At 42.1% G+C, this 23,589-nt stretch overlaps 1 protein-coding gene across 1 annotated transcript; it reads left to right on the top strand.

Moving 5' to 3' along the window:
• The first annotated feature begins 5,356 nt into the window (after nt 1-5,356).
• GCM1 (glial cells missing transcription factor 1) lies at nt 5,357-22,738 on the top strand. The gene is made up of 5 exons (XM_035697601.2): nt 5,357-5,552; nt 16,969-17,221; nt 18,473-18,585; nt 19,642-19,770; nt 21,255-22,738. Exons 1-5 carry the CDS (start codon nt 5,478-5,480, stop codon nt 21,990-21,992), a joined length of 1,308 nt encoding a protein of 435 aa, XP_035553494.1. The 5' UTR covers nt 5,357-5,477; the 3' UTR covers nt 21,993-22,738.
• Nucleotides 22,739-23,589: the final 851 nt, after the last annotated feature.

Here is a 23,589-nt window from a genome sequence, read left to right as displayed (position 1 = left end):
AGCTCATTCATCTTGTATTGCAAGAAGTCTGAAGGCCATAAACTGGAGACAACAGTGGTAGCCTATCTAGGCAAGCACCTCTGGCATACTTGTCCTGAAGCAGAGGCCATACAACGACACTCTCCTGGCCCTCTCTAAACATTTGGAAGTACAGGTGTAGGAAGCTAGGGTTGGTGTTGTGACTTGGATGTGTTGCTGGCCTTTAGGGCCTGGGGAAACAGTATGTTCATGGGACAGTCCTACACAGAACTATCCTTCCTAAAATGCCTAAAGCACCCCAAATGATGTGAGAATCCATCATGATCTCAGTAAGTAGGCCCCAGAGGGATGGGGAACACAAGAGCAGAGATACTGAGAAATCCAAGCTTCCGTGGTTGAGGTCAGTCACCAAGCAATAGGGCCTCTTAGCACCCAGCTTTTTAAATTTATATATATTTTATTTATTTGTTTGTTTATTTGAGAGAAAGTGTGTGTGTGCGCGCACCCACACGCATGTGCAAGCCAGGGGTAGGGGCAGAAGAAGAGGGTGAAGCAGGCTCCCCACTGAGCAGGGAGCCCAATGCCCTGAGATCATGAAATGAGCCAAAATGAAGACTTGAACACCAACTGAGCCACCCGGATGCCCCTGAGCACCTGGCTTTTAGGGCAGGATTCCTGTCTTCGGAAAGGAGACAGAGACTCAAAAAAGCAGAGTGGAGCTCTGAGTACATAGGAAGAAAGACAAGACTCCAGACCCTGAACAACCCTGGGCAGTTCATGCAGCACCTTGGCCAGCACGCTCTGGTTTCTGCCTCAGCGCTGCCACCTACATGCTTGCAAGTCACTATTTCTGAAAGCCTCGATGAACACCGCTGAAGAGAGGGTATAATAAGGATAGCATCTACCACATAAGAGTGCTCTAAGGATGGATTCTTTAGCAAGTGTTCGATCAATGGAAGTGGCCATGATTATTGTTGTCACTAAAAACAATGATCGAGATCCAATTAGGAGAATTTGGGTAAGAAGGTAGGATTCTGGCCTTGCGAAAGTACAAGTGCCGTTAACCAGTCTACAACATGAGGTCACAGCCCAATCTGAGTGTGGAGAGAGCTCCTCAGTTTCTTCCTGTGTCAGAGTAGGGTTGGTTGGTGGATGAAGATGGATGTGATGTTACAGCTGGCCTGCAGCTGATCATTGTGTGAGGAGAAGGGAGGTGAGAGATACCAACTCCTCCGTAAAGGAACCAGTAGCTTAGCTGGGGACCCAGGACTAGCACTCATGAATAGTTAAAGTAATAGTATGTACATTTACTCTTACAATTATGCAAAGTAATATCTTTGTTCGGGGATGTGTGTAGGGGGAAACAAATGCCTGAAAGGACATGACCAAAATGTTAACAATGGGAACCTCTAGGAGATAAGAACACAATTTTTTTTTTAAAGATTACGAATAAATTGGTAACTGGCAAGAATAGAGGAGACCGAAATGAATGGATAATCATGACGGGTGTGCCAGTTACCAATTTATTTCCTCTCAAGTCTAAAATCCATTGTTTGTGCTTCTGGAGCTTTCTGCTTTGAGCTTCTGGAGCAGCACCATGTAGAGCTCTCTCTCTTGCCAGTTGGCAGAGCCCTTGGCTTTGTCCTGCTACAGCGTGTCTGGAGATGTTGAAAGAACCCCCTGACCAAGAAGGGACTACAAGGAGCAGATCAAGATTAGTGTGATAAAGCACCAGAAAATTCTTCAGTGTCTCAACCTCTAGGCAGAAGAGAAATTCATTCATGAACTGAAACACTAGTGAGAAATCTCAACACTGCCAATGATCTCTTAGCAACTACACAATACAGGATTTTGAGTCTTCCCGAGGATTTTGCCCTCTGGCCCGCTCATCCCTTTGTCCACATCCTGTCTTCCATGGTCAGGGCCTTCCTGACAGTCGCCTACTTCTAATGTTGAGGACACTAACTTTTCCCATGACTTTCTCTTTGCTCATAATATCACCGTTACCTGAAACACCTTCCATTCTTTGATGCCTTAACAAATATCCATCTGTCCTTCAAAAGGCTAATCGGGCATCATGGTGGTGGAAGAAGTTTCCCCAGATTAGCTTCCCTTCAACTTCATAACTTCTCCTTCCACATTCCTTCTAGAATGCCTCTGTTCCATGCATTAAGTTATCTTAGGCTTATTTAGTGTCTTTGTTTGTCTTTTCTACTATGAAATTCAATGTTTTAATTTTCCCTTAGATCTCCAGAGCCTAGCAGACAGCCTGGAACACAGCATGTGGACTGAACTGACTTGGGAGAATGATATTATTTGAGATCGGAACACTCAGAATTAGTGGGGGCATAATTGGTAGGTGTAGAATAAATAGCATTTTAGTATTTCTGGTTTAGGAATGTTGGCCATCCAATATCTATTCCAGTAGGTTCCATCAGCATGGTATTTCTCTACCTCTGTCTGTCTCTCTGTTCTCTCTCATACAGAGGCAGGGGTAAGTGGTAGGAGAATTAGAATCTACTATTAAATCAGTCTGTTATGAGCCCAACCTATGAAATGATGAGCAGAAAAACACCTGTACTTCCTCATGAGATTCTTTTTTCAATGTCCATTTCAGTTAAAATCCCCTCTTAAACTAAAGGAGGAGAAAGTTCAGAGGTGAAACTTTGAAATATCCATCATATTACTGGCATTCTGGGGCCAATTGGGCTGGATCACTCTTGCCTATCCCAAGCTCTTTCACCTATCCCAAGCTGAGAGCATCTAAATTTTGATTGGACTTTTGCCAGAGCTCATTAGCATAGTGTACCTTGACCTGGATTAGGGAACTACAGCTTCTGCGTAGAAAATGATCAGAACCTGCTGGGACCTGAACCAGAGATGAGATTTTTATGACACTGTATTGTCTGCATTTCCATAAGAAGTCAGAAGGTAAGGAAGCCAGAAATCCTGAGGAGAGGCCAATGTAAGGAATATTCTGTCACCCTATTCCTCCAGGGTTTCGTTGTTGTACTTGGTTCTCTGTAGAAATGATGAAATTTGAATATACTTTGGTGCAAGTTGCTTAAAAAAAAAAAAAAGGAAGTCTTTACAAAATTAGTTTTTTAATTCTGGAAGAAAACTGAGTTAGTTGTTTATTTTTCGAAGGGCTGCAAACATTTTTTTTCCTGTTTTGTTCTTAACTTTCATCGCTTCTTGGCCTTTTGGCTAAGATCAAGTGTTCTTAACTTTCAGGGGGAATATTAAATTAACGTTTGTTCATTTGGCAACAATTCATATCTGAGAAAATCAAAAGAGCAATGTAACTTCTGTGCAGCAAGAATTTTTACTCCCCTCCCCTTAATTTAAAAACAGAAGAATTATGTCTGCGTTGCTTCAAACGCTTTTGAATTTTTGAGATGTGAATCTTGTTATTCGAGGTATTTTTTTAAAAAGATCAATCTGTTCCGATTAGCTATAACAAGTTTTAGACCGTCTGAGTTACTATTGTTAACGTTCAAAGAGGTAAGTACATAAAACTGCTGCCATCATGTTGACACTCGATCTTTGTGTCTCATAAACTTGTAATTGAAATCTGATTTCAAGTGAGTTTATGGCAGCATTTCTTCAGCAATTCAATGCTTATTTCCCAAATAGAATTTGACTTAAAACTCTTGGGGATTTAACCTTGCATGGCAGTGTTTGAAACAAGGGTAATGGACTTCATGTTCTTTGACCACTAGGTTGTAGGTGAATGTGGTGGGAGGGTGAAGAGACCCTTATTAGCTTGTTATATAATGGTCACATATTTCTGTATTCATATTCTTGCCCTCAGCATATCTCAGTGACTGAAAAGTATTAGGGTTATATACAGTTAAATAACTAAGGAAGAAAGCACATGAGACTTCGTTGGCTGGAGACTACTAAAGTAATCATAGTGCAAGTTTACTATTAAGTTGTTTTATGTCACATCATTACATCCTTGTTTTAATAAGCAAATGGAGATGTCACACATGTAAACATATTTCACTTTGTGTTCTATTAATAAACACATTTCATCTGCAAAATGACTAGTTTTTTTCCCCAGTGTAGAACATTTCTTTCCTTCTTCGTTCTTTCTTTCTTTCTTTTTTCTTTCCTTCCTTCCTTCCTTCCTTCCTTCTTTCCTTCCTTCCTTCCTTCCTTCTTTTTCTCTTCCTTTTTTGGGGGGTTAAATCTCCTTTAACCAATTACAATTAGAAACCAGAGTTGGTATTCCTCTCAGAGGAAGAAATGCAATTTGCACAAACATTTTTTAATCTCTATCACTTACATAATACAATTTAATCAAAGTAAAGTGAGATTGAGATAGAATTTTTGGGAGGGGGCAAGGAAGAGGGAGATTCTATTAGAAAGTCTTAAAGGGGGCACCTGGTAGCTCAGTTGGTTAAGCATCTGCCTTCGGCTCAGGTCAGGATCCCGGGGGTCCTGGGATTGAGCTCCACATTGGGCTCCCTGCTCAGTGGGGAGTCTGCTTCTCCCTCTCCCTCTGCCCGCCACTCTGCCTACTTGTGCTCTCTCTAATAAATAAATAAAATTTTTTAAAAAGTCTTGAAGAAAGAAGTTTTGAAGTGCTTTGAGTTAAAGTCAAGAAACACTAATTTAAAGCAGTCATTCTCAAACAGTTTGCCCCCCCACCCCCACCCAGGGGACATTTGGCCATGTCTGGAGACATTTTTGGTTGTCACAACAAAGGGATGTGTTGCTACTGACACTCAATGGTCAGAAACCAAGGATGATGCTAAACATTCTATAGTGCACAAGATAACCTCCCACAGCAAAATATTACCAGGTCCAAAATGTCAATCATGCCAAGGTTTTAGAGGGAATATGATTTGAGGACATCCATTGACAATATTTGAAGATATAAAGTACACACTGGATTTACTAAGGAGATAAAAATTAATCTCTGTAGCAATTTAGGTTTACAAAACATTTCTAGATAGATTTGGTTGTGATGTTTCTCACTGAACTTGAACCACACGTTAGCTAGTGTACAAAGGTATATCCATGAAAAGAACTGCAAGCCACCTCTCCTTCCTGCCCCAAAGTATTAGGGGAAAACCACTGCCTATAGGTGACAATGGTCTCTACTCAGGCTTTCCCAACCTGGGTCTAGGAGTGAGAAAGGCAGCCCAAACCTGAGGTGAAAGCAATGATCCTGGTGCTTCTGATTCCCCACGGTTAAGCTTTATTGCAACAAGATCTCTAATGACTTCTAGAGTGTATTTTTATTTTGTATGTTGGTGCTTGCAAAAAATGTCAATGAAACAGGTTTTTCTGGCAGGCAAGTACTGATTTTTATCTCTTTAACGGTCAGTATTACTATCACTTATTTTTTAGTGTCAGAAAACAGTCTCCAGGTCTAAGCTGCTCAAGAGTGGATTGATCCCACTGTATGAAAGGCCTTTGAAAGGAAAATTCTCCACCACTTCTGCTAGAAGTTGAATAGACGGAAACCTGTGGGTAAGCTGATTGTCATGGAGCCTGAAGACTTTGATTCTGAGGACAAAGAGATGTTAAGCTGGGATATTAATGATATGAAACTGCCACAGGTATGTACTTATTATAAGAATCGCCTTTAGCATTTGACTATGAAGCCTTAACTTGATAAAATCTGGAAGGAAATTGGTGAGAGTCCAAGTTGGGTAAATTTCTCTCCTTTAGAGCTTTAGCTGGGCATCCAACTGAAGAATTTTAAGACAAGATGCCATGACCTAGAATTTGAATGTATCTTCATGAATCAGACACTGCCCCACAAGCCCCCAACCCACAACAGTTATAGACTGAAACAAAGAAAATGCTACTTCCCTTCTCTTTCAAAGTTTGGTTTGGCTCATGTCATACCCACTCTAGCTAGGTAGTGGAATAAAGTTCATGATAAGGTATTTGTGTATAGATGGACTCTGCACGGTACACAAATTCCCATACAGCCTTATTTGCTATAGTAATGGTTTTAAATTAAATCTATACCTGGAATATCCAAATGATAGTGCTCTTATGGGACAGTGCTTTTCTAGAACTTTTAAGTGATACCTGGTATATACACAATGGGCTATTTTTCAGCTACAGGGAGACTTTCATATTTTCTTTAACTTCATTTTTGGCATTTGACTTTTTAACTCTTAATTTGGTGGAAAATATTGTCTAAAACTGGCCTCCCTTGACTCCCTTTTTGGCATTCAAAGGATGTTTTCATTGGAAGTTGTTGGAAAGGGCATTGGGAAGGCTGACTGGAGATCACCAGGAACATGTAATGAAAAGGTCAAGCTAGTCTGCCTGATTCTGGGGAACAAAAAATTTGGATTTACCCAAGCAGAGCAGAAGAAAAGAGATTCCACAGCCTCAATTTATAACCATTCCAAATTCCAGTCTAATGAAGATTTTCTATGTTTTCTCTTAAATTCTCCCCTATGTTACCTCTCAGTAGGTCTTGGTTGTGATGAAGACACAAAGAATACACTGCTTTTCACTCATTTAAGGATGGTTAAATAAATCACAGCTGAATCATAAAAATATCTATTGTAGGGATTTGTCCTTATAGCTGCTTTTTTTTTTTAAGATTTTATTCACTTATTTGAGAGAGAGAGAGAGAGAGAGCACGAGCAGTGGGGAGTGGCAGAAGAAGGAGAAGCAGATTCCCCACTGAGCAGGAAGCCAGATGCGGGGCTCAGTCCCAGGACCTGGAGATTGTGACCTGAGCTGAAGGCAGATACTTAACCATCTACCTGAGCCACTCAGGCACCCCTTTATAGTTGCTCTTAATTGGTTTGTGATTGTTGTAGCTGTTTTAGGGCTAACTTTAAGGTACATTTTAGTTATACCTGGCTCAGGGACCTATATTGCTGCCTATTCCTAATTTCATGATTGCAGCTCCCAAGTAGCAGCTGGGTCTCCTAAACATCAAAGGTAGAAGTAAGCAGGTATGTGGAAGATTCACAATGCAATGTTGCATCCCAGAGCAGGGGTTTTAATGGGGTATGAGAACTCTTTGAAATGGTGGGTAACACTGTGACTAACTTGCATTTTTTTCCTGGGACAGAGGATCTGTATCATTCTTCAGATCTGGGGATAAAAGAAAGGAATCACCACTTCTCAGAGTTTATAAAAGTTCATTTTCCAATGAGAATTTCCAAGAACAAAAGTATTCTCAGCTACCCAAGACACTAAATTCGGAAATTTACAACAAAAATACACAATGAAATTTTGAAAATGTATCATTTATAGTTAATCAAAAAGTTTGATTTCTCAAGGAAATAACTTTTTAAAAATTTTTTAATATATTTATTCATGAGAGACACAGAGAGAGGCAGAGACATAGCAGAGGAAGAAGCAGGATCCCTGCGAAGAGCCTGATATGGAACTCAATCCCAGATTCCGGGATTGTGCCCAAAGCGGAAGGCAAATGCTCAACCACTGAGCCACCCAAGTGTCCCAGGAAATAACTCGTCAACAAGTGCCCTTGTAAATATGTCAAGAAAATGATTAGAAGTCCAGTGTCCCTTGGGCTCTTGGGTGGCCCCGTCAGTGAAGTGTCCAACTCTTGGTTTGGGCTGGGGTCGTGATCTCAGCTGTGAGATCAAGCCCCGCGTTGGACTGCACTGGGTGTGGAGCCTGCTTAAGATTCTCTGTCTGCTCCACTCTGCCTGCTTATCTGCTTATGCGTACTCTCTCTCAAATTAAAAAAAAAAAAAAAAAAAAAAGTCAGTGTCCCTTAATATTTTCTTTTTTTTTTAAGATTTTATTTATTTATTCATGAGAGACTCAGAGAGAGAGAGAGAGGCAGAGACACAGGCAGAGACACAGGCAGAGGGAGAAGCAGGCTCCATGCAGGGAGCCTGACGTGGGACTCGATCCCAGCTCTCCAGGATCATGCCCTGGGCTGAATGAAGGCGGCGCTAAACCGCTGAGCTAGCCAGGCTGCCCCCCTTAATATTTTCTAAGTAAAGACAACACCATCCTGATCTGAGTTTATGCTGGCTCTGGACTCATAGCAAGAACCAGTTGAGGGACGCCTGGGTGGCTCAGATTTCATCTCAGGGTGTGATCCCCGGGGTCCGGGATTGAGTCCCACATCGGGCCCCTTGCAGGGAGCCTGCTTCTCCCTCTGCCTAGGTCTCTGCCTCTCTCTTTGTCTCATGAATAAATAAATAAAATCTTAAAATAAAAAAAAAAAGAACCAGTTGAGGTGAAAAATAAAAAGGTCTTGAAAAGATTTCCAAGATTAGGTTGTATATTTTGTGAATAGATGTGGTTGTGAGTATATTGAGGCTGAGCAGTTGCACTGTGGAAGCCAGGGTATGGAGACAAAGCCCTGTCTTGGAATTCCAGTTCTGCCTCTTTAATCTGTAAAGCCTTAGGGAGGTGTTTACCTTTACTGAGACTCTCTTCTGTAAATGAGTTGGTTGCACTCACCCGTCTAGGATTCTGTGACCTGAGATTAGGAAGGCAGCCTGCTTTCTAGAACTGTCAGCCCAGTGCTAACACAATACCTGGGGTGTATTAACAGCAATTGACAAACGTGGAATTCATTAGTGAATGGCTCCACTGCTTAGAATTGTGTGACTTTACATAAAATGATCTTAAGTCTCAGATACCACCTCAGTAAAAGAAAAACAGTAATTCCTTATACAAGCTGTTTGGAATAGTGTTTCCCAAAGTACGTTCTGTAGAGTGCAAGTGACAAGGTATTTTTGTGGGTATTGTAAGGAAGAAAAACAGAAATACTAGGTTCAACAAAGTTAAACAGACTTCTTTGCTGCAGACTTAGAGACTCCCATCAGTGTGGTATTGGCGGTGCTCCCAGGAGGAAGCTGTGTTAGGCACTGTGGCCCTGACTGGTTTTTGACCCTGGAGCCTTCTTTGTGGATGGAGCCCCTCAGGTGATTAATGTTCCTCAGACCACCTGTTTGGGCACCAAAAACAATGTGGTTTAAAGGATCAAATGCAATCACTTGTTATTGTTGTAAATTTCATATAAGGAACTAAGAGTTTGTTTTTCATAATTTTAAGTTCTTGCCAGGATGATTATTTCTGCAATGTGTAGGCACATTCCTGCAACTTATAGACCAAATTCTTTCCTGCTCATCCACTCACATGCTTCAAGTTTCAAGAGGATCACCTGAATGCTAATGACTTGTTCCATTCCCTGAAATTCCACATCCCCTTATACACCCCAGACATGTCAAGCTTTATGGGCTAATTTTTGGCAACAGTGAAAGCTGATGTCTTCGTCAAATGTTTCATGGGGTACCTGGGTGGCTCAGTCGGTTAAATGTCCAACTCTTTTTTTTTTTTAAATTTATTTTTTATTGGTGTTCAACTTACTAACATACAGAATAACCCCCAGTGCCCGTCACCCATTCACTCCCACCCCCCTAAATGTCCAACTCTTGATGTTGGCTCCAGTCATGATCTCGGGGTTGTGAGCTCGAGCCCCTCTCCATGCTGAGCATGGAGCATGCTTTGGGATTCTCTCTCTCCCTTGTGTGTTCTCTCTCTCTCCCTCCCTCCCTCTCTCTCTAAAATAAATTAATTTTTTTTTTAAAGGACACCAAACATTTCTGAGTAACTAGAATGTGCCAGACACTACAGCAGGCTCTGGGGATACAGGGGCCATTAAGCTATGTTAACTTTCTTGGAAGGGCTCATGGTCTTCTGGGCAAATGGAACAAGATCCATGCCTGAACAGAGAACCTATGTCATGCAGAAAAATGCTGGAAGTACTTGAAAGAGGAAGTATGCAATTCAGCATGTCTTGGACATGGGAAGCAGGGCAGAGATTCTTGCAAAGGGCTTTCTCTGGAGAAGTGCATTGTAAAATGTAAAAGGATTAAGGCAGGGGAAGGAAACAAACAAGACCATCAAGGCAGAGCAGAGCACCAGAGTCTATTAAGCTTCTACATTTGAGGGAGCTTGTGCACAGGCATTCACCAAGGAGACTCGATAGGCTACTGGCTGGAAACATAGTTTGGAAACAAACTATCATAAGAAGATTCAGTTGTTTTTCTTTTTTTTTTCTCTCTTTTTCTTTTTTTCCTTTTTTTATTTATTTTTTCTTCTTCCTTTTTTTTTTTTTTTTTTTCAGTTGTTTTTCTAGGAAGTGGGCAGCCCTTAGGCTTTTGGGCCTGGACAACATCATGATCAGATCTAGGGCTCAAAGTCCACTTGCCCTCGCTAATTCATCGCTCCCCTATATTTGTTTCATGAGTGCTTTGTCCTCCTTTCAGCTGTTTGTTATATCTTTATAAATCTTCATTTCACTTGCTTCTGGTCACTCCTCTAACTTGTGTTTATTTTGACACCATTTCTCCATAATCCAGCCCCAAGGGAGCCTGCCCTGAACTACTACAGGTACTCAATTCACTCAAACCCATCATTGCTAAAAATCTCTATTCCAGGCTAATGTGGTACACCAGTTTTGCTTTTCCATTTTATTTCCCTTAAATTACATTTTCATTTTAAAGGTTCAAATATAATTGCTTTAGGATTCACTTGGTCCAAGCGGCAAATGTCTGATGTTGGTTTAGCCTTACCTACATTAAAAATGTTTATTGTGAGTTCCTGAAAAGGCTCACAATCTCATGAATATTGACTGTAACTCTTGACAGCCTTGAATACCTAAGAAAGTGTTTTCTTTGTTTTTCTTGGTCAAAAATTGGGAGCAGAATCACTTCTTTTTTTTCCCTAATACTCACTTTAGCAGTGTGGTGAGAGCACCTGCTCTGTTCCTGACACCAGCCAGTTTTCTCTGAGTACAAGTACAGGGTGTTCCAATAGCACAACAGCAGAGAAACCCTGATTTTATTCCTAAGCATGAGTAGTTTTCAGATTAAACCTGTGTACAGAGGTGCCTGGCTGCTGGCTGGCTTAATCGGTAGAGCATGTAACTCTTGATCTCAGGATCATAGAAGTTCAAGCCCCATGTTCGGCATAGAGCTTACTTCCAAAAAAAAAACAGACTTTAACTCACAAAATCCCAAGGTTTGAGTACAGTCTTCATAGAGAAAAAATCTAAAAATATACATAGTCTAAACATAAATACAGGCCAATCTAAAACCTGGTGAGTCAACCACAAAGAAGAAGCCATGTCTCCAATTAGTTAATTCCTGGACCGTGATTTTAGCCGGCAAGGTTACATTTGCCTTAAACTTTTAAGGGAAGGGAAATCTGAGCTCTTTCAGTGAGTTCATGTGGCTAAATGTAATCACAATGAGCCAGTAAGAGTAATCAGATGTGTCTTGGTGCTAAAGAATTAACAGGTAAACCAGATTCTCAATTTCTTGTCAATTATCATTTGCCTGCATGATCAGGTCATATTGCTGTTAGTCAGATAGGTGAGCTCATGGCTATGTCCTCCTTGCTGACATTCCCCTTGATTTCAAGTTCTTTTCAACTTTCCTGGACAGCTCCACCTATATTGGGCTCCCTTGGTCATTGAATCCCCACTACTGGAGCCAGAATTACTCTGCCACTCCATAAGTAAGCTCCCGATGTGATGGGGATGGGGACCTTACTGCTTCTATAGTAGGAGAAACGCTTCTGGGTGTCTGCTGGAAGTGCCCTTGCTTAGCTGGGTAGAGTGAGAAAGGGAAGAGAGAAGAGCAGAGAGAGGCAAGTGATGGAGAGTTTGAAAACTGGAGTACTCCAGCCCACCTTAGTGTGGTCTGAGCAAATAAGGACATTTTTGTTTTGAATTTTGACCCTTCAGCAAAGGCCAGAAATTCCAGCATTAGCCTAAGGAGTCATTCTTGAGTTAACAAGCATTTTGTTGAGTTAAATTTTTTCCTTTGATAACACTTGAAGTTTGGTTTCCAGTTGGCCCAAAAGAGATAAGTTCCTGAAAATTTCTATAGAAACCAAAATTCTGGTTGAATTGTTTTTTCTGTGTTCCATAAGTTACATTTTTCCCCTCTATCTGATTTGCTTAAATGTGTTTCTATTTGCTTTCCCTGTTTTATTTGGTAACATCTATTTATGAAGAATTAAGCTATTCATAGCACTAAAGAAAACCTGCAGATAATTGCTTTATATGAAAGTGGATTATAGTCTATGTGAAATCAATTTTAATATAATAATACGGTGAGGTAGTTGTTTTTGATAGCTTATTTCAAAATTTTCATTTTCATTTTATTAGTTTTATATAATAGTGTATATTTAATTCTTAAAGGACCCTATTGGAGCTCTAAGTAGTTAGGCAAAGCAGAATAAGGAGGGATGGGTGCTCTAGGATTCCATGGAGTTGCAAAGATTTTAAGTGAGCTAGAAGATTGGGTCTCTTAGTAAAAAAAATTACAGAAGTCAGAGAAATGTTTGATTAAACTGCCAGTGATGTTACCCAAAGAGATTATAAAATATAAATTCATTAGATTTACATGTTGGAGGCCTTAAGAATATTCCCTTTAAATTATAAACGTCTTAACCGAGAGGAAAAACAAAGAGTTACTCATGAAAAGTTAGAAATTAAACACAAGATCAGAAAAGAAGAAAATATTTTATGGAGATCTGCTAAACAAGATTAAGAAATGATTGTTCTTTCTTTTTAAATTTTACCTTTCTGGAGCCTCAAATTTACAAGGCTTTCAGAAATCCCTATCAGTCATTTGAAACCTGTGTTCCTTTGCATTATAGGAATTTGGTTATGTTTTAATTTCAATGTCAAAAAATGTCAAAGATTCCCTTAAGCATCCAAGTCTAAAAATTGAGCATAGGGAAGAGCTTGATATGAACATATTTACTCCTAGTGATTTTCTCAAGTCAATATGTTGTCAGAATTATCGGTATGTTACTGATGGGACTGGCAAAGTAGGCTGCCAGTGGAGAGGCTGCTGGGGGAAAAAAGAAAAAAAGTTTAAAAGATGGACAAATGTACTGGTACCTGGCAGGCTCAGTCAGAAAAGTATGTGACTCTCGATCTGGGGATTGCAGGTTCAAGCCCCACACTGGGTATAGAGGCTACTAAAAACAAACTTTAAAAACTTTTAAAAGATCGTCAAATATAGAAAATACTATAAGCCCTGGGGCACCTGGCTGGCTTAGTAGGTTGAGAATGTGACTCTTAATCTCAGGGTTATAAATTCAAGTCCCACATTGGGTGTGGAGCCTACTTAAAAGTAAATAAGTAAAATATTCTTTTAAAAAGGATAGAAAATACTGTAAGCCCTAAAACAAACCCCAACAATGTTAAAATAATTGAAAACACACAGCGTTCTCCAACTACAGTGGAACCAAACTAGAAATTAATAGCAAAAGGCTATTAGATCTGCAAATACATGGAAATGAAACATGTTTGTAAATAATCCACAAGCCAAAGAGGAAGCTTCAAAGAGGAAGATCAAGCCCTTTCACGAAGATGGCACCGAGGCAAAGAAGGAAGCCCCTGCCCCTCCCAAAGTTGAAGCCAAAGCAAAGGCTTTGAAAGCTAAGAAAGCTGTGCTGAAAGACGTGCACAGTCACAAAAAAAAAAAAAAGAAAAAAGAAAAAGAAAAAAAGAAAAAAAGAAGATCTGCACATCACCTACGTTCTGATGACCCAAGTCTTGGAAGGCAGCCCAAATATCCTCGAAAGAGCGCCCCCAGGAGAAACAAGTTTGATCAAGTCCTCCCTGACTACTGAGTCAGCCATGAAGAAAATAGAAGACAACAACACTCCTATGTTCATTGTGGATGTCAAGGCCAATAAGCAGCAGATCAAACAGGCAGTGAAGAAGCTGTATGACTTGATGTAGCCAAGGTCAATGCCTTGATCAGGCCTGATGGAGAGAAGAAAGCATATGTTTGACTGGCTCCTGACTATAATGCTTTGGATGTTGCCAACCAAATTGGGATCATCTAAACTGAGTCCAGCTGGCTATGAATCTAAATATAGATTTTTTCATTATAAAAAAAGAAGATCAAAATATACATTAAACTGAGAGAAAACGGGGAAACAAAGACGGTGGAGATCATTTCTTCCTCTGAACACCTGAGACACATATACCTTCCCCTCCTCCTGGTTCATGGGATTTCAGGCTCTGACTAGCCTGTAGGGGCCACTCACCTTTGAAAATGAAAATCTCCGCTTTTCTTTAGTCTGCGTTGCCCTTGTCTGTGCTACCCTGACAGCTGGGCTTTGTGTTTGAATAATTTAAACGCACTCGTAGATTTTTATAGTCAAACGTCCATATTTTAGTGTTTCAGCCTGCATTCTTCTTATTTCAGTAGATAAAATATTATGCTTTCTATGGCATTTCTGTGACCACAGAAAACAAGAGAACATTGTTTAGAGCCTGAGGTCAGAAGGAAGAGAAAAGAAGGCCAGGGGAGGAAGCAGGAAGGGGCTGCCTGAGGTGAATCTTCCTCAGCTCAGAATTACCAGGGAATTGAGACAGAGAGGGGAAAGACCTGGAAAAAACAGACAGTCCTTTCAGCATCTTGGCCTGGTCATGCCTGTTTCCCAGAAGCTCTGCTGTAGCTGCCTGATGGGCCAGAGGGGACTTCACCAGACGCCACACTCCTTCCTCTGTCCCCCTGGGGCAGCTTCCCTTTCTCACAGTCCAGCACAGGAAGGGTTTGCTTGCACCGTTGCTCTGAGAAAGAAAGCCGTGGAATAAGTTGCACCAATAATAAACTTTTTGCTTATTTGGGGCTCAGACTCCCATCTTGTGTTTGTCTTGGCTTAAAGCATGCAGTGACCTCTCCACGGGTCTTCTCCCTCCTGAAAGCCAGTGGCTCTTACAACCACATTGGCTGCTTGCGGCCCTGGATCTGGTGCTCCAGGCGCTGTTTTAAATGCTCTGTGTATGTCAACTTGTTCAGTCTTCCTAACATGTCCAGGGGAGCAGGAAGTGGAGGCACACAGAGGGCAAGGAACTTTGTTAAGACTTACCTCACAGGGCAGCCCGGGTGGCCTAGCGGTTTAGCCTTGCCTTCAGCCCAGGGTGTGATCCTGGAGACCCAGGATCAAGTCCCACGTCGGGCTCCCTGCATGGAGCCTGCTTCTCCCTCTGCCTGTGTCTCTCCCTCTCTCTCTCTCTCTCTCTCTCTCTCTCTGTCATGAATAAATAAATAAAATCTAAAAAAAAAAAAAAAAAAAGACTTACCTCACAGGCCTTGTTCTTTTTCTTTTTTTTTAAGATTTTATTTATTTATTCATGAGAGACACAGAGAGAGAGGCAGAGACAGAAGCAGTCTCCTCGCAGGGAGTGTGATGCGGGACTCAATCCCCAGACCCCAGGATCACACTCTGAGCCAAAGGCAGATGCTTAACTGCTGAGCCACTTAGGCGTCCCACAGGCCTTGCTCTTAACCAGGAGTCAGGAAACTTTCTGTAAAGGGCCAGTCAAAATTTTAGGTTTTGTGGGCCTTGCAGTCTTTGCTACAACTACTAGACTGCCATGGTAGTGTAAAGTATGTATAGACCACACTAATGAATGAGCGTGGCCGTGTTCTAATAAAACTTCATTTATGTATAAAACAAGGCAGTGGGCTGGATTTGACCCAAAGGCCCTGGATTGCAGACCAGCTCTTAATTGTTTACGAACACTACTTCTCCATGTACATGAAAACTTCCATTTGTTTCCTCAGATTCACTGAGTTCCTGTGACATTCCATTCAAATTGCAACTATCATCATATCAGATTTACGGTTTATAACACATCTGCTCTTCACGGTACTTTTTTGAAGAATACTTTATCACTATGTCCATTTTGGAAAAGAGCAAAATGAGGCTTCAGAGATAGTCATTTGCCAGAGTCTCACATTACAAAGTTCTTTGGCACATTCTAAACTTGAAATCTAACTCAATAAACACCAACTTCCCCATCCTGAAGTTGATGTTTTTTCTCTTTTCCTTCTAAAATGTCATTTTTTTCTCATATTCTATGCTGTGCTTTCTTGTTGTGGAATCAAAAGAGAGGCACACCCTGATCTCTCCTTCTGGACCTTACAGAATCTTCTCTCTGACCTTCTAGAATCTTCTTGATGAAAAATGTTCTTCTATCATGCCGCGGCCTCTGGAGGCTATGAGGATGGACACAACCTAAGTTTGAGCACAGAGACTGTTTAATGATTGTCATTCTTGAGAATTAGGCGGGATCTGTCAAGTGCAGGATCTATACACCAAAGGGCCTAAGGAATGTGTGCTTCAACATCAGTTACTAACATTTATTTAGAGCTTATCCTATGCTAGGTGCTGTGTTGAGGATTTTTTATATATTAGCATATTCTCCAAACCACACTTGCGGTAGGCAGGTCTCATAATCCCTTTTCTACGGATGAAGAAACAAGTATAGAAAGCCCAAAGATTGCCAGAAGGATTGAATATACTGTGTCCCTGATCTTTTTAAGGAGAGCTTAGATGTTCACACATGGGGAATATAGTGCCAGTGCTGGGCTACAGCATAGCCAAAGTAAACTCTTCCCTACTCCTCTGCCTTGTTGGAGGCCCATGGATCTAGAAGTAGAGAAAAAGGAAGAAAATCTCCCCAGGGGAGAAGGCGGCTGTCAGAACCTTCCCAAGCCTGGGCTCTCCAGTTTTCCCATTGCTTATCTCTGGTGACCGCATAAACCCTCTTTGCATTCCCAATAAGGTAACTACAGTGTGGTATGAGACATTATCTCACTACCCCGCCACAATGTTTTCCACTGTGATTGTGTAAGAGCGTAATAATATTACTTCACCCTCAAAAATTCTTAGTGAGAAAGGGTCAATAAGTTTTACCATCAAGGGCTAGAGAAACATCAATGGGGTAGAACTCAGGGGATGCAGGGGCACTGAATTACAACTCATTTTGATCTGGGGAGCAAATGTTTCCTAGACATAGCAGTCCCGTTGCTGCTGCTGCACCATGCTCAGATCCCGCTGTCAGAATGAAACCCTGGATGGTCTTTGCCAAAGGTCTCAACGGCTCTTGGGTGCCCAAACAGCCTCACATCTATGAACAGTTGTGTTTTCTCGCTTCCAATATAGCATGATTCTTTGTGTTTCTCTTAGAATGTCAAAAAGACCGACTGGTTCCAGGAATGGCCAGATTCTTATGAGAAGCACATCTACAGCTCTGAGGACAGGAATGCACAACGGCATCTGAGCAGCTGGGCCATGCGCAACACCAACAACCACAACTCCCGCATCCTCAAGAAGTCCTGCCTGGGTGTGGTGGTGTGCAGCCGCGACTGCTCCGCCGAGGAGGGCCGCAAGATTTACCTGAGACCTGCCATCTGTGACAAAGCCCGGCAGAAGCAGCAGAGTGAGTAGGGTTGCTGGTACAGTGAGGAAGCTGGCTGCACTTAGAGGCTCCTCCCCAAAGGTTGCTTCATCCCAGCACATCCTGAGGGGTGTGGAGTGTGGTAGAGACCAAGGCTGTTTTTATTCAGAACACCTTATATAGAGCCAGCAAGCCTCCTCACCCCCCAGGATCTGCCCTGTGGATCTACCATGCCCAGGGCACCCACCAATAAAACTGCTCCCTTGGGTGAAGGCATCTGACTCAAAGCTTCTGTTCAAAAGCAGGTGTGTCACTTAGGGGACTCACATTAGTTCATCAGTGTACCCACATAGAGTCTAGGAGAAAGCTGTTGATCACACTTGCCACTTGACATCTTGGGGAATGGATCCCTCCCATGAGCTCAGTGAAGGCTTTGATCTGGAGTGGGAGCCGTGGGACAAAGTTTGAGATTCGACCCCATTCCACACCATTTAGGTCCATGCCATGATCACGTTCATTTTGTTTCTCTTTATCATGTTCATTGGATTGTGAAACCAATACCTTCAGCATTCCCTGTACCTTGCCCATTTTATTTTTTTTTTTATTTTTTTTAATTTTTTAAACATTTATTTATGATAGTCCCAGAGAGAGAGAGAGAGAGGCAGAGACACAGGCAGAGGGAGAAGCAGGCTCCATGCACCGGGAGCCCGATGTGGGATTCGATCCTGGGTCTCCAGGATCGCGCCCTGGGCCAAAGGCAGGCGCCAAACCGCTGCGCCACCCAGGGATCCCTGCCTTGCCCATTTTAGACCTCAAGTTACTTCATGTTCTTCCCTTGTAATATGTCTTTAAAACTTGCTCTTTGGGAAAGTATCTGGTATCAGTCATTTACACTTGAATGAAAATTTAGGATCTGCGCTCTTTTTCTCATGTGACTTTGCTCCTTGCCCCTTAATTCTTATTGTGAAGGAAAAGAATTCTGTCCTCTTCCCTGCAAAGAATTTCAAGTATCAGTGACTAAGTAGGGAGGGATTTTCTGCTCAGAAGAGCTCTCCCTTGACCTGTGAAATATCCTACTCCGAAAGAAACCACTTCCTCTACCCCTGTGTGAGACTGGTCTGAGACACTTAAATGTCCAAGCCTCCCAGAGTCAGAGGCAATGCCCAGTGGAAGGAAGCCCATAAAGCTGTGCCCAGGTATATTCTCTGCCATGCTGGAGGCAAGCTCAAAGTGCCAGGGCTGCACAGACTCAGGAGTCAGCTGGCATGGTCACCTTCCTGTGCTTTCTTTCAGGGAAACGCTGTCCTAATTGTGATGGGCCTCTGAAGCTGATTCCTTGCCGAGGCCATGGGGGCTTCCCGGTCACCAACTTCTGGAGGCACGATGGACGCTTCATATTCTTCCAGGTTGGATTTGAGTTAGAGTTATGAGATGCCACTTCTCTTTAATTCAAGAAATGTGTACAGAGCACAGGGGAAGTTTCATCCAGGAGATGGACAGGTGAATCAGAGCCTGCACCAACCCTGAGGCACACTCTGGGCAAGCACATGTCTGTACCCACCCTTGAACAGAGGCACAGGGTACTGGAGTCCCAGGAGAGGAGCTGGCTGGCTCTGCCTCAGGCTCCTTGTGGGAGTCAGCTGTCCCTAATCTGATCACACTCAGGCTAGCACAGCGCTGCGGCCTGTGGTCAGCTTCCTCAAACCCGAGGCTGAATACCAGCTCTGGCCTCTCACCAACTCTGTAAACCTAAACATGTTACTTTACTCCCCTAAGTCCCAGTTTAACATAAAATGTGAATATTAAGAAGTGCATAAGGGGGTGGTGGTATAAACAGGATAAAGGGTGATCTCTGATGTCAGCCTGCCTGGGCCTACCTAGATCGATGGCATGCTGGTCTACCAGCCATACAAGAAGAAAATGTGCTGATTCCCAGGGTGGGCCAGCATCTGTGTTGATGACAGTTCCCACTATGGCTCATTTCCAGTTACCAGGCAGCTCACAGAATTCCTGAATGTCCTAGAGCTGGCTCTCAGCTTGGCCAGCTCCAATATGCTTTGAATTGTGGGCTCTGGGGGCAGGGGAAGGAGGTTGCCTGGCTGACGGAGTCTCTCCATGCTTCGATTTCCTGCTCTGTAAGCTGGGAGCAGTAATGGTAGCACTACTGATGGCTGTGCTGAAGATTCAGTGAGGTCATGTGTTTGATGCAGCCCCTTGCATATTCCATGGGAAGCACTTCAGAAGTGTCCCTTGTTATTGTGAATATGGCTTTGCCAGGTGGGCGAGGGGAGCCATGAACAAAGGCAGGCAGGAAAGCACATAATGGACCCGAGACATTTATGTAGTCTTGTGACAGTCACCAACAGCAGAAACACCTAGTCAGATGGCAGGGCCCAGGGAAAAACTTTACATACTATGAAGTACAATCTTGCTATTTATTTTACCTCCTTGTCTCCTGTAAGTCAAAAGGAGAGCACGATCATCCAAAACCAGAAACTAAATTGGAAGCCGAGGCAAGAAGGACAATGAAGAAAGCACACACAGCATCTTCCTCTGTCTCCTTAAAGCTGAAGGGGAGCCCAGAGACAAAGGTAACCTGTTTCCTGTGTGTGTTCAAAACATACGGCAACTCACTGCCCCTATGGTGGGGGCAATACATATCCCTGGTCCCTTCCTACCTACGAATGAAGTCAAAATGATACCTTCTGGCTCAGCTACAAGGCAGCATCCACCAGAGAAAAGAAATGGAATCTGGAGTTTTCCTCTTAATTTCTACCATCTTTGTAGTATGCTCTCAAATGCTCTTAAATTCCATATAACTTTAGAATCATCTTCCCTACTAGAATTATAAGGAGAGACTGGGATTAGTTCTTAACCTATATTTGGCACTTTGTTTTGGTTCAGAAATGAACCACAAAATATTAGCCTTATGTTTTAAATTTTTTTCCCAAAATTTCCATTCTTCCCCTAAATAGATGAGCACACTCTATCAAGATGAAATAACCAGGACGTTTCTGAAAATATTGGCCATCTGGAGGGTTGGGGGTTGGGAAGCCAAACTGTGATTTGAAATCTATGGCTTTATGGGCATCATACTATAGGTTTGTGGGTTTGCCTGCTTGACAGTGATACTAATTCTTATATTTTACTACTGCTCAGTGCTCCACATTTCTTTTCATGAGAAGAGAGATGGAGCCAGTCCTTCCCTAGGGGTTCTAACTGTGTCTTACATAGAAAAAAAAATTTGTCATTTGGGTCAGTTATAGGGAAACGTGAGTCCCTGAAACCCAAATGACTGGTTCCTCATCCCTTCTCCCAGTCATGGGACAAATTGAAGGGCATATTCTCCCACTCACTCCACCTGGTCATCATCTCTCTACCTCCACCCTCTAGTTACATAAGTAAGCAGATAACTTAATTTTCAACCAGCTTCTTTTCCTATGATTAACTGGAAAGTAGTACACTTTATTTATAGAAACAAACTTACTACTTCATATTCTAGAGGTCCTCCTATCTATGATTCAGGAGAATCCCCATAAACACAGAGAAGAATCTCTTGAAAAAAACAACAAGCCTAGGCTCTCGGATTGCAAAGAGCACTAAAAAATAGAAAGTCAAGGAAGGAAATGACATGCATGTGTGTATGAGAGAGATTGAGTGAGCTAGCGAGAAAGAGTGTGTGAGATCCCCTGAGAGTTATACCGAGTGTGATACAAACCTATGAAGCCGTAGTTTGATTTTCTTAGTCTCTTACAAGTTCCTCACAAAGGCAGTTACAATACTAGATTTGTGTTTGAGGATGAAACATTTTAAGCCCACTCACTCTGCTCAGAGCCAAAGAAGTAAGAATAATTCAGCTCTTACTGGTCAATAAGCTTTAGAGTGGAAATGGAGGCAAACTTTGCTTCTCTCAGTGCTTGTGGTAAAAACTGCCCCATGCACTTGTGCTTCAAGTATGTAAGGAATGAGGAAAATCGGACGGCGTGCTTATTTGTACAGAGTAACTCTGGGTGCCTGTGGTAGTTGTGTCAATTTGCTTAACTTATTAATGTGAGCTTTTCGCTTTCCTTTCTAGTCTCTTTCAGGTGAAACTCAAAGTTGGGGAAGTTTACCTTTAACTTGGTCTTTCCAGGAAGGCGTCCAATTGCCTGGTAGTTACAGTGGACGTTTAATAGCTAAGCCTCCCCAGCAGAAGTCACTGAATGATTGCTTATTCTTCTCCAAGACTTACTGTTTGGGGGGAACCACTGATTTGGCAGACCCCACTTCCACCTTGGGCCCCACTAAGCTCTATGAGAAATGCAAACTGTCCAGTAGTTGGATCTATAATAGTGGGGACCTGCTTCATCCTGTTTCTGGAGTCTTCTCTGACTACGATGATCGGCAAACGTGGAATAAAAACACTGCTTTGGGGAGAAATTCTCTTAATGACAACTGTTGTCCCAATTATCCTTTTCCTCTGACCAGCTGGCCTTATGACTTCCCCCCTTCTCAGAACTCTTCAGAACCCTTTACCGAGCAGATTCCAGTGGAACCACCTGCAGCTGAAAGTAGCTATCGTCCATTATGGCCAAATCCAGGGGGCGATCTTTATGAAGAGAAGGTGCATGTGGATTTTAGCAGCTGCTACCCTTCCACCACATGCCATTCACCTCAGGAAGACCCCTTTCTCTTTACCTATACCTCCCATCCCCACCATCAATATTCATTGACAGGCAAGAGCAGCAAGTGGGATTTTGATGAAGAAATGAGGGGCATGGGTTTGGATCACTACAACAATGAAATGCTTCTAAACCTCTGTCCTTTAAGATGATCCAAATCTAAATCCTTGTACACTATTAGCAGAAATGTAATTTAGTGCAGACACTATGGAAAATAGTATAGAGGTTCCTTAGAAAATTAAAAATAGGACTACCTGCACTCCCATGTTCATTGCAGCATCATTCACAATAGCCAAAGTATGGAAACTACCTAAGTGTCCATCAACAGATGAATGGATAAAGAAAATATGGGGTGTGTGTGTGTATATACATATATACATATACAATGGACTATTATTCAGCCACACAAAAGCGAGGAACTCCTACCATTTGCGACAACATGGATGGACCTTGAGGGCGTTATGCTAAGTGAGATGAGTCAGACAGAAAAAGACAAATACTGTGTGATCTCAACTTACATATGGAATCTTAAGAAACCCAAATTCATAGAAACAGATCAGATTGGTGGTTGCCAGATGTGGGGGGGGTGGGGGGTGGGGAGAGAATTTGGTGAAGGCGAACAAAAGCTACAAACTTCCAGTTTTAAGATAAATTAAGTCCTGGAGATGTAATGTACAACATGATGACTCTGGTTAACAATATTGTATTGTATATTTGAAAGTTGCTAAGAGAGTAGGTCTTAAATGTTCTTATGACAAGGGGAAAAAATTGTAACTAGGTGAAGCGATGGGTATTAACTTATTGTGGTAAAAATTTGGTAGTATATACATATATCGGGTCATTATGTTGTACATCTTAAACTTCTACAATGTTATATGTTAATTATATCAATAAAACTGGAAGAAAAAAAAAAGACGACCCAGATTTTTTACAACTATTCAAAAAGAACTGTCTTAGGAAATGGCCGAAAGAATTTCTTTGGGAAAGAGTTTTCAAAACATAACCACAGGTAAATCGGAATCATGGCGATAAGCAGAAGGCAAGACTTCCTTCCTCATACAAGTAATTGGGGTCATCCTCCATTCCGGTTCTCCCATCCTTAGTGAGGTACAGAAACTTGTCTGCTCTGTGGTGGGAAATGTGTTCTGCTTTTTTCTCCCCTCCACGTTATTTGGTGCTTGGCACCTCCGCTGCATTATCTGTTCCATTGTCCTTAAATCCTATCAAACAGCAGAGATGTGAAAGGCCCACTTCCCTAGATCTCGCCTCTGCCTTCTGGAAAGGTGAAGCTGAAGCAACAGGGATAAAGGGTAAAAGAGCTTCTGAGGTGTAGAAAGATGAAGATTCTACCACTGAGGTATTTAATGCTTTGTCTAGTATTAAACATGTGGGATTCGTTCCTGAACTTTGTGTTTTCTGGTTGATTTCTAAGACTTGTCAAGACAAGGAATATGACCTGATTCCATCTAAGACAAAGAGCAAGACTAAATGGCTGCAGGAAGAAAAATCCCCATGGTGCCAAATGGCCTCCTGCTCTTCTTCTCACTCTTCCTTACTGCCTTCCTCTTCCATGAAGGCTTAGATTTTGTCCCATTTACCTTTGTTTTTACAGTTTTACCGTGCCCAACTCCGTGCCAAGTTCCTCATAGGTGCTTGAGAAATGTTAGCTCAGAAAAGTCCTTGTAATTAACCTGGCCGTGGTTGGCCAGCCATACTTGGATGCCACTTCTTCTTTGTTAAAGTACTTGA

This window comes from Canis lupus, chromosome 12 (genome assembly GCF_003254725.2).
Source record: "Canis lupus dingo isolate Sandy chromosome 12, ASM325472v2, whole genome shotgun sequence".
NCBI lineage: Eukaryota > Metazoa > Chordata > Mammalia > Carnivora > Canidae > Canis > Canis lupus.
This window is presented reverse-complemented; position numbering and strand designations above follow the sequence as displayed.

Coding starts and splice junctions, on each gene's coding strand:
- GCM1 (XM_035697601.2), top strand. CDS start 5,478: ATGGAGCCTGAAGACTTTGATTCTGAGGACAAAGAGATGTTAAGCTGG. Junction 17,222..18,472: donor AGCCCGGCAGAAGCAGCAGA/GTGAGTAGGGTT, acceptor GCTTTCTTTCAG/GGAAACGCTGTCCTAATTGT. Junction 19,771..21,254: donor AGGGGAGCCCAGAGACAAAG/GTAACCTGTTTC, acceptor TTTCCTTTCTAG/TCTCTTTCAGGTGAAACTCA.